The sequence below is a fragment of the Echinops telfairi genome, unplaced genomic scaffold (assembly GCF_000313985.2).
Source record: "Echinops telfairi isolate 266 unplaced genomic scaffold, ASM31398v2 ScPeMD7_443;HRSCAF=831, whole genome shotgun sequence".
NCBI lineage: Eukaryota > Metazoa > Chordata > Mammalia > Afrosoricida > Tenrecidae > Echinops > Echinops telfairi.
Window position 1 is genome coordinate 103,247 of NW_022104341.1, and position 12,508 is coordinate 115,754.

Below are 12,508 nucleotides of genomic sequence, written 5' to 3' on the forward strand. Positions count from 1 at the left end.
AGTGCACAGAAGGCACATAAAAGTTTAGGTACTATTCTGCTTGTTGAGTGGAATTTGAACACCTGTGTGCTCATTGTTAGTCAACTCTTCACCCCTAAGTATCCTCCAAACCAAAACTCACTGTTACCTATGGAGTTGATGCCAAATCATAGTGACCCTATAGATAGGGTAAAACCTGCCCCTGTAAGTTACCAAGACTAATTCTTCTGAGAGTAGAAAGCCGCGTGTTTCTCCCTCAGAGTGAACATTGGTTTTGAACTATTACTAAGTATCCTACTGGCTACTAAAGATTCAAGATGGAAACAACCTAAATAGTCATCAGTAGAAGAATTAATTTTTTAAAAAACTGGTACATACACACAATGGAATGCTATGCATCGCTGAAAAACAATGATGAAACCATAAAACATCTCAAAACATTGGTGGGCCTGGAGAACATAGTGAGTGAAGTTAGCCAATCACAGAAGGACAATTATTACACGTGACCACTAATATACAGGAGATAGGGGAAAAAAAGATAAAGTCTCTCATACCACAGAGAACAGACTTTGGAAGTTACCAAGGCGGGTGTGGGATGGACGGTTGACAAGGATGGTGGTCCCTGGAGGGGGAGGATGGAGAGTATTTAGGGGTAGACTCCTCGAGGGCTTGATTCATGCTATGGACTATTGAATGCAATGTGAGTGATCTGAAGTGTAAGCCCCCACATAATATACAATTTAACTTTTTAAAATAAACAAAGATACAAGACTAAAGAAAGGTTACTATTATTTTTGAATTAACCCCTTTCTAGATATGTTATATAAGTTTAGGTTGCATAGCATAAGGAAAACAAGGATTTTCGATTAAAATGAATTATTGACAAAAGTAGGGCAATAGATTATAGAGCAGGATTTATGGAAATAATTATCTAGGCTGATACTTAGCCAGCCCGATCCAGCAATTGCTTAAAAAAAAAAAAAAAAAAAAAGGAGCTCAAATCCAAAGAAATATGTAAATGTTCACAGTGAAGTAAGGAAAAATTAGATGTCCCTCAAAAATAATTGCACTTACATTCCGCCAACATTCCCACAGCTTTACATTTTTTCAGTCTGCACTCTTGGCATTTTCTACGCATGTATATGTCCATTTCACAGTGACCTCCATTCTTGCAATTATATACTGCATTTTTGGTAATGCTGCGTCGAAAAAAACCTAATAAAACATTGAAATGCTTTTTAGTTACATGTCACTTTATTCGCATATACCTTCAGGCTGGAGTGATGCGCTCAGGTGACCTAAATTATTTCAATAAAATATTTTTCTCATCTTTTCTTGATTGCTATATTCTATGTCTATGCTGTTCCTTATAACTACATCTGGAAGCCAACCTAAATAATTCTACCACATTAAGCCTCTCTTATTTTTGGTTATACATCATCATCTGAAAGCATTTTTAAAACCATGTTCTATAGAACATCCTGGCTCCCTGAAGCATCATCTCCTTGGAAAGAATAGTGATCGTGTAAAATAACCTGATAAAAACATTTTCTTTTCATATTTCCACGTTAACCCATAAAGGATGGAACACTCTTCTAAACATGTCCTGCTGACCATCTCCGTTTTTCAGTATTTCCCCTGAGTTCTTACTTTTCTTTTTTTCTAATCTGAGACCTTGGATGGGCCAGGATGTGTATGAAGGACTCTACCCTTTCTTTTCACTCCTTACGTCAATGCACAGGACTCCTTCTTCTGCCTTTTCTCTTTCACTACCAGTTCCTTTGCCATAATCCTTGCTAGTTTACATGTCTTCCATCCTAGGCAGGAGCATTGATAAAGTTAGTCAATCCCCCTAATAGAGCCCTACCAAATCCTCCTTTTCTGTTGACACACTTGAATGTGGGAGTTTCATGAGTTAGGCATGACTGAAGGAGCAACAATTTCAGTTTAGGCTCCTGAACGAAGCCTCAGTCCTCAATTATGTTTTAAGTTAAAGTCATTGCATTTCAAAAGTAAGCAAACACTTTCCTAACTATTCTATTCATAAAACTAGTACTTGGGGGAGGGGGGAGGGGGGAGGGAAGGGGAAAATGAGCAAATGATATTGAGGGCTAAAGTGGAGAGCAAATGTTTTGAGATTGATGAGGGCAACGGGTGTACATAGGTGCTTGACTCAGTGGATGTACGTATGGACTGTGATAAGAAATGTACGAGCCCTCAATAAAATATTTTTTTTTAAAGTCTGACAGGGCAAGATATGACAAAATAACAATTTATAAACTATCAAGGGCTCATGAGGGAGGGGGAGCGGGGAGGGAGGGGACAAATGAGGAACTAATACCGGGGGTTTAAGGGGAGAGAAAATGTTTTGAGAATGATGAGGGCAATGAATGTACAAATGCGCTTTACACAATTGATGTGTGTATGGATTGTGATAAGAGTTGTATGAGCCCCTAATAAAATGATTAAAAAAAAAAACAAACTAGTACTTGTTCTCCAGGATCTTCATTTGGCTTTGACCTTGAGAGCAAATCTTCATCTACTTCCAACAGACACGGTTACCTAACATTGTAGTGACCTATGATTTTCAGATACTATCCCAACACTGCATTTGTGAATAAAATAATGCAAAAGCTTTTTTTAAAACCTCGAGGTTCCATCAAATTTTGTCTTATTCTTTGAAAATGCTATTGTCAACGATGGTCTTCACATTTAGCTCTCCAATTTGTATTTTGAAAAACATTTCAAAGTAAAGAGACTTGGATAGAATCTGAAAACATAATTTCATTCAAATTCCCTCCTGATGAAATCAAATCAACCTCATGAAAAATTATTTTAGTAGAAATTCAGGTCATACAGATAAACCCCTCAGGACCAATAATGAGAGTAGCAATACCATAGGGGAAAGGGAAGGTGGGGGAAGAATGAGGAACTGATCACAATGATCAACATATAACCCCCTCCCTGGGGAATGGACAACAGACAACTGGGTGAAGGGAGACATCGGTCAGTGTACGACATGAGAAAATAATAATAATTTCTTAATTATTAAGAGTTCATGAAGGAGGGAAGGAAAAAAGTGAGCTGATACCAAAGACTCAAGTAGAAAAAAATGTTTTGAAAATGATGATGGCAACAAATGTAAAAATGTGTTTGACACAATGGATGGATGTAATGGATTGTGATAAGAGCTGTCCAAGGCCCCAATAAAATGATTAATTTGGGGAGTGGGTGGGTGTGAAAAAAAATGATTAATCTCTTTTTAAATTCAGGTCATTTTTAAAAAGGAATTCCCAGTTCCAACTTCAGATTCAGGAACATGACAAACTGCTACTAACTAAATAATTAATTTCCAAGTAAATGTTAGCATTCTCATCGAGTAAAAAGGAAATTGAATCTCAGCTTTATTACATTATATTTTCACATTGGATCCCACAGATCGACCGCCTTTAAACATCTGGCTGCATGCTTTGGTTTTATTTTTCATTTTTTTAAAAGTAAGAATTCTCACATGCTAAAATGAAGACCAAAATTGAAGTTTCATTTTAACTTTATCCTTACCTTTGCAACCCTCACAAGTAAGTGCATTATAATGATATCCTGATGCTTTGTCGCCACAAACTACGCAGAGTTCTCCCTGTCCCTTAATTATCTCAGGAGAATAAATTGGTCTGAAGCTTTTTATTCCAGGGTATCCATCTTCCATGTGGTGGGCAATCACATACGTGGGTTTAGTTAATTCACAGGAACGAAGGCCACACTGTCCACCACTGTAATTCGGATCCAAGCTGTAAGTGCTGAAATGACTTTGTAAATATTGGGACTGTAAAGCTGGAGGAAACTGGGCCGTGGAATACTGGCAATAAGGTGATTCTTGAACATCAGAGTCATGCAGCTGATAATTGACTTGTTCTGGCAAAAAATCTAGGTTTTTTTTAACACACACATACACAAAAAGGACAAATGATCAAAATTTAAAACTTCATAATCATTTTCAAATATCAATGTGTTGATGCTCAACATTTTAGACAGTTAAACATGTCTGCTAAATCCCAGGGGTCTTGCTGTCCAGCAGGATGGGCAGACCTTAAACTGAATGAATTGCAGCACATTTTCAGATTACCATCCCGGGTTTTGCAGAGACTGCTTGGGAGCTGGGAGAAAGGCAATAGTTGCTAATGGCTTATAGGCCAATGCAACCTTAAGTAGGGATGAGTATTTCCCAAGAGGTCGTGGTGAAGACAATTCCCCCTCTCTTCTAGATGTTTCTTGTGGTGGACACAACAGCTTTCAAAGTATGGCAATTCAGAAAATTAGGTTATTAATTGATTATCTCACTCCCCACAAAAAGAAAAATCAGACTAAAATACATTTTTGCCTTGGTTATTTGAAGAAAAGGAGAAAGAAAGAAAGAAAGAAAGAAAGAAAGAAAGAAAGAAAGAAAGAAAGAAAGAAAGAAAGAAAGAAAGAAAGAAAGAAAAGTTTTCTGGGAACTCCCCATTTAATATACTACAACACTCTCCTTTGCCCTTTTGTAGCCCTGACTTCAATTACTTGTTTGTTTGTTTTTTTGCTTTGTTTTGTTTTGTTTCTTATTTTGTTGTCTAGGATTCCAACTAGCAATTATCTGGGCATACCTCACAGGTTTATTATAAGGAGGAAATGAAATAAGATGTAAAGCCACATATAAACTATAAAACAAAGCGTAACTTACAGCAGAAGCATTATTACCAGACGCTCTCAAACACTGACTTTTTGCTGCTTTCAACAAATTACAGAATCTAAATCAGGAGACCCAGCCATAAAGGGTCCAGGAATACTTCGTTACTTTTCATCTGGGACTAGTAATAGTTGTACTTTTCCTGGGACTGGATCACCAGATGATTAGACTCACTCCTACCTTCAAAGTTCTACCACGAAGGTTAGTAAGCTGCACAATTTTTAATAATAATTCACATGCAGCATTTGCAATAAAATGACATTCATTGTGATACTAAGTGTTGAATAAACACCAAATGGCAGCCTGATATCAGTAAAAAGGTTATCATCAAATGCAATATAACTGTTGTTGTTTTTAAGAAGTGTGCCTTTTGGTGAGTGCCCAAAGCCCCTTTTACATCCCTGAAGTACATTGGCTGATATTCCATTAGCATGAAAACCAGAGTTCAAATTATAAAAGAAAACTAACTTTTAAGGTTACATTTATAGTTAGCTTTTTCTTTTCATTAAAAATGTACATAGTCTTCTGCATTGTTTTCTACTTCTTTCCCTTTTATAAGAATCTCATATATAGATTAAAATAGTCAAGTATATATTTCATAACTTCTGTGAACTACACATTAAATTACATAAAACTTATCTTCTACTAGCCTCTAAATTAACTTCTAATTTGCATGCTATTTTTTAAAGATTGAAAGCAATTTTAGACTATTGTGCATGGCTTCTTTGCAATTGACTTAGAACATTTAAAATTGCTTATTCTTTTCATTGGTTATATTCTTTCTTGTAAGAAATAATTTAGAGCCTTGGTCACTTGTTACTTGCTGTTTGCAAACTCTCTGAAGCTAACCATACTTCCCCTCTTTCCCCTCCAAAAAGAGTTTGATTGCCGATTTACTATAATTTTTTAATTACATACCATAGTGCTGCCCTGATTCTGAAAGACAGTACTCATCAGATGCAGAGAGATAAGAATCTGCCATTCTCTGACCCACGGCTTCATTCACTTTAGTGAATGCTGAACTCCTCAGAATAAAACCTGAAAGAAACAAAATTCCTGTAAACTCCTCAAAGTTCTGATTGTCAAATCAAAGTGCCTCTATAAAAGTACAGTGCTGCTTTTCAAAAATAAGCAATTTAGCAGAATTTATACAAGAAACATTTATACTTACATCTTAATTGTTGAACTCATTGTATACATCTCTGAAGACCAAGTTACTTCATGCTGCCAATATCTTTATTGCTCAGTTATTTTAAATAATCTAGTAAATAGTGATGATAACGATAGGCACTTGAAAGTGTACCTTGCTTCGCAGTAGGTTTCACACTGGTTTTACCATCTATTTAGGAGCCATCTACTAACCTCCTCATGGTTGGCTTTCCTAATTTGTAGTAGGAAATAATAAAACTCTCCTACCAAGTTCCTGAGTTCAGTTAAAGTATTGGTGTAAAATATAGCACAGTTCTTGACTTCATAAATTATTCCCATAAGGGTATTCTAATAGTTTCAGGATTTGACTGCTCTAAATTAGATAAATTAGGAAGAAAAGCTAAACTTTTGATAAAGATAAAGAAACTTAAAGAATAAGAGAAGTAATGACTTTTCATAGCATTTTTATCTTTATCTTCCAAGACTTTATAAATATTTCCTTTTCATAGTATAGCGATACGCTAAACATAATTAATTTTGGTTCTACTTGACTAAGGAAGATCGTTTATTAATGACATGTAAAAGTGTTTTAAGAGTAGAGCCTAAAAATCATAAGCTGCTATGAGAAAAAAAATCAAAACCCAAGACATCCCATTCAGAAAAAGTTAGTCTTGTTATTTCTTAGAAAGGAATAAACAGAGTGGGGAGGAGGGGGCTTGATTAAAAAATCTTTTTAAAATTTTTTGAAAAGAAAGGAATAAATAAACTAATAAAAACATCAAGACTAAGGAAGATCGTTTATTAATGACATGTAAAAGTGTTTTAAGAGTAGAGCCTAAAAATCATAAACTGCTATGAGAAAAAAAATCAAAACCCAAGACATCCCATTCAGAAAAAGTTAGTCTTGTTATTTCTTAGAAAGGAATAAACAGAGTGGGGAGGAGGGGGCTTGATTAAAAAATCTTTTTAAAATTTTTTGAAAAGAAAGGAATAAATAAACTAATAAAAACATCAAGCACCATATTTGAATTAACTTGAATAGAATTAAATTCTATTAATACTTGAATATAAATTAAACATCTTGGAATATAATAAAAAACAGTTTAAGAAAATGAAAGCTATTGATAGAAAACAAAGGACATGCTAAAGTTCCTTCATATTTTATAACTTAATCCTCTCCATTAAAATATAAGGGCAATTTTTCACCTAGAAAAAGAACCAGAAATGACGAAAATGGATTTTTAATCATCCCAAAAAATATATATTACAAGCTTCTGAGATAAAATTCTGAGATTATATTATGAAATCTTTTACTTTGATTTATTACTCATATGATAAACTACATAGCTAAGGTTTTTATGTAGATGAACATGATTCAAATTGTAATATCGCTAAAAAGTATCTCCTACATTATGTCTGGTGAAGTAGAAGGCTCTGTGGGTATGGCAGACTCTCAGTGACATAGTTTGGCATAGTAGACTCCACAATAGTCTGGCCAGGCTAGTGAGTTTGAGGATGGCCCACAACTAAGCAGTGGTTCCTCAACAACAACTAATAGCAACAAGAAAGAATGAGGACTACAATGTTCAGCAACTAGGTAATTTGACAGCATGTGTTCCTTTGTTTAGTGTCTAGTTTTCTGTTGTTGTTAGAACTATCTGCAAATTGATTTGTCAGAAATGACTGATAGTTTTATATAAATAAAAATTAATAATATGTCCTCTCTGTTATCCAAAAGATTACTTTGAAAGCACTTGAATCTCCTACTCTTCTGATTGCCAAAGAACAGTCATTAAAAATGGGTATTGGATAGAACAAAGAGAACCTAAATTGTATCCCCAAATAAGTGTACCTTAAAGAAGACATTTTCAAAAAAAAAAAAAGAAGAAGACATTTTCCTTGAAAAAAAGAAAGGACTGATATCAATAAATAATCTCCCTGGAGTCTATGACTGACCTTGAGCCCTGGTGATGTAGTGGTCATGCTTTGGGCTGCTAACAGCAGGGTCAGTAGTTCAAAACCACCATTTACTCTGAAGGAGAAAGATGGGGCTCTCTACTCTCGTGAAGAGTTACAGTCTTGGAAGCCTACAGGAGCAGTTCTACCCTATAGCATTGCTATGACTTGACATTGGCTGGATGGCAATGAGGGTTTTTGTTTTGTTTTGTTGTTTTATTATTATTTGATAAAATAAAGATGAATGTAGAACAATGAATATCATTGCTAATGGCAGCTGGATCTGGGTTCAAAGCAGAGAATACCAGAAAGCTGTTTTATTGACTACGCAAAAGCATTTGACTGTGTGGAGCATAATAAACTGTGAATAACTTTGAGAAGAATGGGAATTCTTCATTGTGTTCATTCAGAGCTTGTACATGGATCAAAAGGCAGTTGTGCATTCCCAGAACAAGGGAATGCTGCATGGTTTAAAATCAGGAAAGCTGTGCATCAGGTTGTATCCTCTCATACTATTCAATCTGTATGCCGAGCAAGCCATCAGAGGAGCTTGATTATTCGAAGAAGCACGTGGTACCAGGATTGGAGGAAGGCTTATTAACAACCTTTGGTATGTAGATGACACAACCTTGCTTGATGAAAGTGAGGACTTAAAGCACTTGCTGATGAAGATCAAGGATTGCAGCCTTCAGTGTGGAGTAAAACTCAAGGTAAGGAAGTCCAGATTCCTCATAACTAGACCAATAAGTAACATCATGATAAATGGAGAAAAGGTTGTCATTGTCAAGGACTTTATCTTGCTTGGAACCACAAGCAATGCTCTTGGAAGCAGCAGTCAAGAGATTCAAAGACTTATTGCATTAGTTAAATCTGCTGCACAAGGCCTCTTTAAAGTATAGAAGAACAAAGATGTTATTTTGAGGACTAAGGTACACCTGACCCAAGCCATGGGTCATCACCTGTTCTCTATTGCATCATATGCATGTGAAAATTGGATGTTGAATAAGGAAGATCAAAGAAGAATCGATGCATTTGAATTGTGGTGCTAGAGAAGACTATTGAAAGTATCATGGACTGCTAAAAGAACAAGCCAGTCAGTGTTGGAAGAAGTAAGATCAGAGTGCTTCTTAGAGGCAAGGATGACAAGACTTCATCTTACATACTTTGGACATATTGTCAGGAAAGATCAGTCCATAGAGAAGGACATCGGGTTTGGTAAAGTAGCAGGGCAGCGAAAAAGAGGAAGGCCCGTGATGAGATGAACTGACACAGTGGCTGCATCAATAGACGCAGGATCCTTAGGTGCTTCATTCTGTTGAGCATGGGGTCGCCATAGGTAGGAGCAACTACGTGTCACTAACAACAACAAGACTACTAAGCAACATGGGGAAAATATTTCATTGTCAAGAACTTGCTTTTACTTGGATCCGCAATCGATGCCCTTGCCAGCAACAATCAACAAATCAAATGAAGTATTGCGTTTGGACAAATCTGATACAGAATACCTATTTAAAGTGTTAGTTAAAAGTAAAGATGTCCCCTTGAGGATTAAGGTGCCTCTGGCCCAAGCCATGATATTTTCAATCACTTATATACAGGAGAAAGATGAACAGTGATAAGGAAGCAAAGGAAAAATCAATGCCTTTGAATTACAGGGTGTGCAAAGAATATTGAAAGTACCATGAAATGTCAAAGAAACAAATCTGTCCTGGAAGATGTACAGGCAGAATGCTCCTTAGAAACAAGGACAGTGAGGCTTGGTCTCTTGTACTTTGGACATGGTATTAGGAGAGACCAGTCCCTGGAAAAGGACATTATATTTTCACTAGTAAAGTAGGCCAGTGTATAAGAGAAAGCCCGTCGAGATGGATTGACCCAGTGGCTATAACAATGGGCTCAAACATAGCAACACTTCTGAGAATTGTGCAAGACTGGGAAGTGTTTCTTTTTCCCCTGTGATAATTTCTTTTTTCCCCCAGCAGTTTTATTTGTAAGTAATTTACATATCATATCAAGCAATAGTTTGATCATTCAATCATATCATGGAGAATTGTACAATCACCCCCACATCAATTTTAAAGCATTCTTCCTCCCCCATGGTCAAATCACCTTTAAGCTGATTCATGCAACCACAATCCGTTCTAGTGCTCCCTCTGGGAATGTTTCCTTTTGTGGTAGGTAGGATTACTATGAGTCGGAACCAACTAGACAACACCTAACAATAACAACCATAAGGCACTCAAGACAACAATAAAAAGAGATTACTAATAACATAAAGACTTATAATAGAAAACTTTCTATCCTGCTAAGTAAAGTGAAAAGTTACAGAGGGTCTGGAATAATTCTATTTGGTTATCTTTTCTAGTAAATATTTAATTAAAGCAAAAGTGGCCTGGCTAAGAGGTGATTTTATCAAGAAGAGCAAATGTATATTTGAAGATATAAAATATATAAAATATATTTTTCTTCCAACAACTATGACTTTTATAGCAATCATATTTTGAACAGATTATAATGTCTATTCTCCTGAAAAGATGCTTAAATTTATTATTAATTTGCATTTCCTTGGCCTTAACTATAAATTGTTCTTAGTAAATTTTCATATAGCAATACAAAAAAAATACATGAAGTTACTATAACTAAAAAGCAGATTACTGCACATGAAAATCATTTTAGTAACCACGTGTGGAGGTCAAGATGTCCCACCCCTCCCCTCAAACTAAGCCCTCCAACCCCAGCAACCCCAGAGTCTTCTTTGATGTGGACAACGGAGGGGAGCAAGTTGGTCGATTGTCTTAGAGTTGTTTGCAGATATTGTCCCTAAAACTGCAGAAAATTCTCGTGCATTATGTACTGGAGAAAAAGGCATTGGACCCACAACTGGAAAACCGCTCCATTTGAAAGGGTGCCCTTTCCATCAAATTATTAAGAAATTCATGATTCTGGATGGAGACTTCTCAAATCAGAATGGGACTGGTGGAGAAAGTCTTTATGGTGAAAATTTGAAGATGAAAATTTCTATTATAAGCATGATGAGGAAGGTTTATGGAGCATAGCAAATGCAGAGCCCAATACAAACGGTTCTCAGTTCTTTATCACAACAGGTCCAACTCCTCATTTGGATGGTAAATGTGGTATTTGGTCAAGTTATTAAAGGAATGGACGTGGCAAAGATGCTGAAAATATAGAAGTGAAAGGTGAAAAGCCTGCCAAATTGTGCGTTATTGCAGAATGTGGAAAATTGAAAGAAGGGGACGATTGGGGAATATTCCCCAAAGATGGCTCTGGTGACAGTCATCCAGATTTCCCTGAAGATGCTGAGATAGACTTAAAAGATGTAGATAAAATTTTGTTGATAACAGAGGACATAAAAAACATTGGAAAGACTTTTTTTAATCCCAAAACTGGGAGATGGCCATAAAGAAGGATGCCAAAGTTGTAAGGTGTGTAGAAGGCTCGCAGGCTGTTAGTGAGAAAGCAGATAGATCCAAGCTACGACCTATAGCTTTAAGCTGTGGGCTGAATATTGGAGCTTGTAAACTGAAGATGTCCAATGGACAGGGAGCAGTGAATAGCTGCTTGGAAGCTCTTGAACTAGATCCAGCATAGACTAAGGCACTGTACGGCAGAGCTCAAGGGTGGCAAGGATTAAGAGACTATAATCAAGCACTGTCTGATCTCAAGAAAGCTCAGGAGTTAGCACCTGAAGATAAAGCTCTCCAGGCAGAATTGCTGAGAGTCAAGCAAAAGATAAAGGCACAGAAAGATAAGGAGAAGGCAGCTTATGCAAAAATGTTTGCTTAATGAAAAATAGAATTTTGCTTAAATATTATGCATTGGCTGCATAAAGGCAATAAGAAGATTTAAGGGTGTTTGTCTGACTCATGTGTCCATAACATGTTTCTTTTTATGTTTTAGTGTCCCATTGTTTATTGTTTAGGAATACTTATTGATGAGGCCTCTTAATAAAAAGTGTCACAAAAAATCATTTTAGTTTTCATAGTAGCCTTCACTAAACATCATGTGATGCTTACATATGATAACATTTGATAAAGTATTTTTGGACATTGGCGGCTTTTTTCCTGACAGGGCTTCTTTGAGCCAAAATTCTCTTCTCAGAGTTCACTGGAACCAAAAAAGTAAAATTGGAATGTATTTAATAACAATATAAATTAGAGATTCCTCATTTAAAAACCAATCTATCCTTTAGAGAGATGAAATCTTCATGTATAGTTTTAATAGCTTTATTGGGATATAACTAACCTCGCTTTTTTAAAGTGTGCTAATAGTAATGTTTAGAATATTTACAGAGTTGTGCAACCATCACCACAAAGTAGAGAACATTTTCATCACCCCAAAAAAGACACTCTATACTCATTAGCTGTCGCCCACATTCCCTCCAACCCCTCGCCCCTATTCTACTATGTGTATCTACAGATAGTTTCTACTCTAGGTAGTTCACATAAATGGAAGCATACAATACCACACATAATTTTAACTTGGAAAAGTGTACAATTAATGTTATGTCAAGTAATTTTCACAGTTTACTGAAGATAGTAGACATAAAAAAGAGTAAAAATAGATTAAGGGTTTAGAAAACTGATAACGATGAAATAAAATAATATTTTATATGTTCCAGAGATACAGAAATATAGTCTTTATTTTCATAGTCTGAAACACTTTTCATAATATGCCATCATACCA

The 12,508-nt window shown here is 35.9% G+C and overlaps 1 protein-coding gene and 1 pseudogene across 1 annotated transcript in view; one reads left to right on the forward strand and one right to left on the reverse strand.

Annotated features, from left to right (window-relative positions):
• LOC101646537 (bile acid receptor-like) overlaps window positions 1-4,814 on the reverse strand; it is an 18,196-nt gene extending 13,382 nt beyond the window's left edge. The window contains exons 1-3 of the mRNA XM_045291998.1: window positions 4,808-4,814; window positions 3,541-3,903; window positions 1,054-1,194 (exon numbers count right to left, since the gene is read on the reverse strand). Coding sequence (XP_045147933.1) covers window positions 1,054-1,194; window positions 3,541-3,903; window positions 4,808-4,814 — 511 coding nt within the window. The remainder of the gene's footprint in view (window positions 1-1,053; window positions 1,195-3,540; window positions 3,904-4,807) is intronic.
• A 5,687-nt stretch (window positions 4,815-10,501) lies between these two features.
• LOC101651325 lies at window positions 10,502-11,608 on the forward strand (annotated as a pseudogene).
• The last annotated feature ends 900 nt before the right edge of the window (window positions 11,609-12,508 follow it).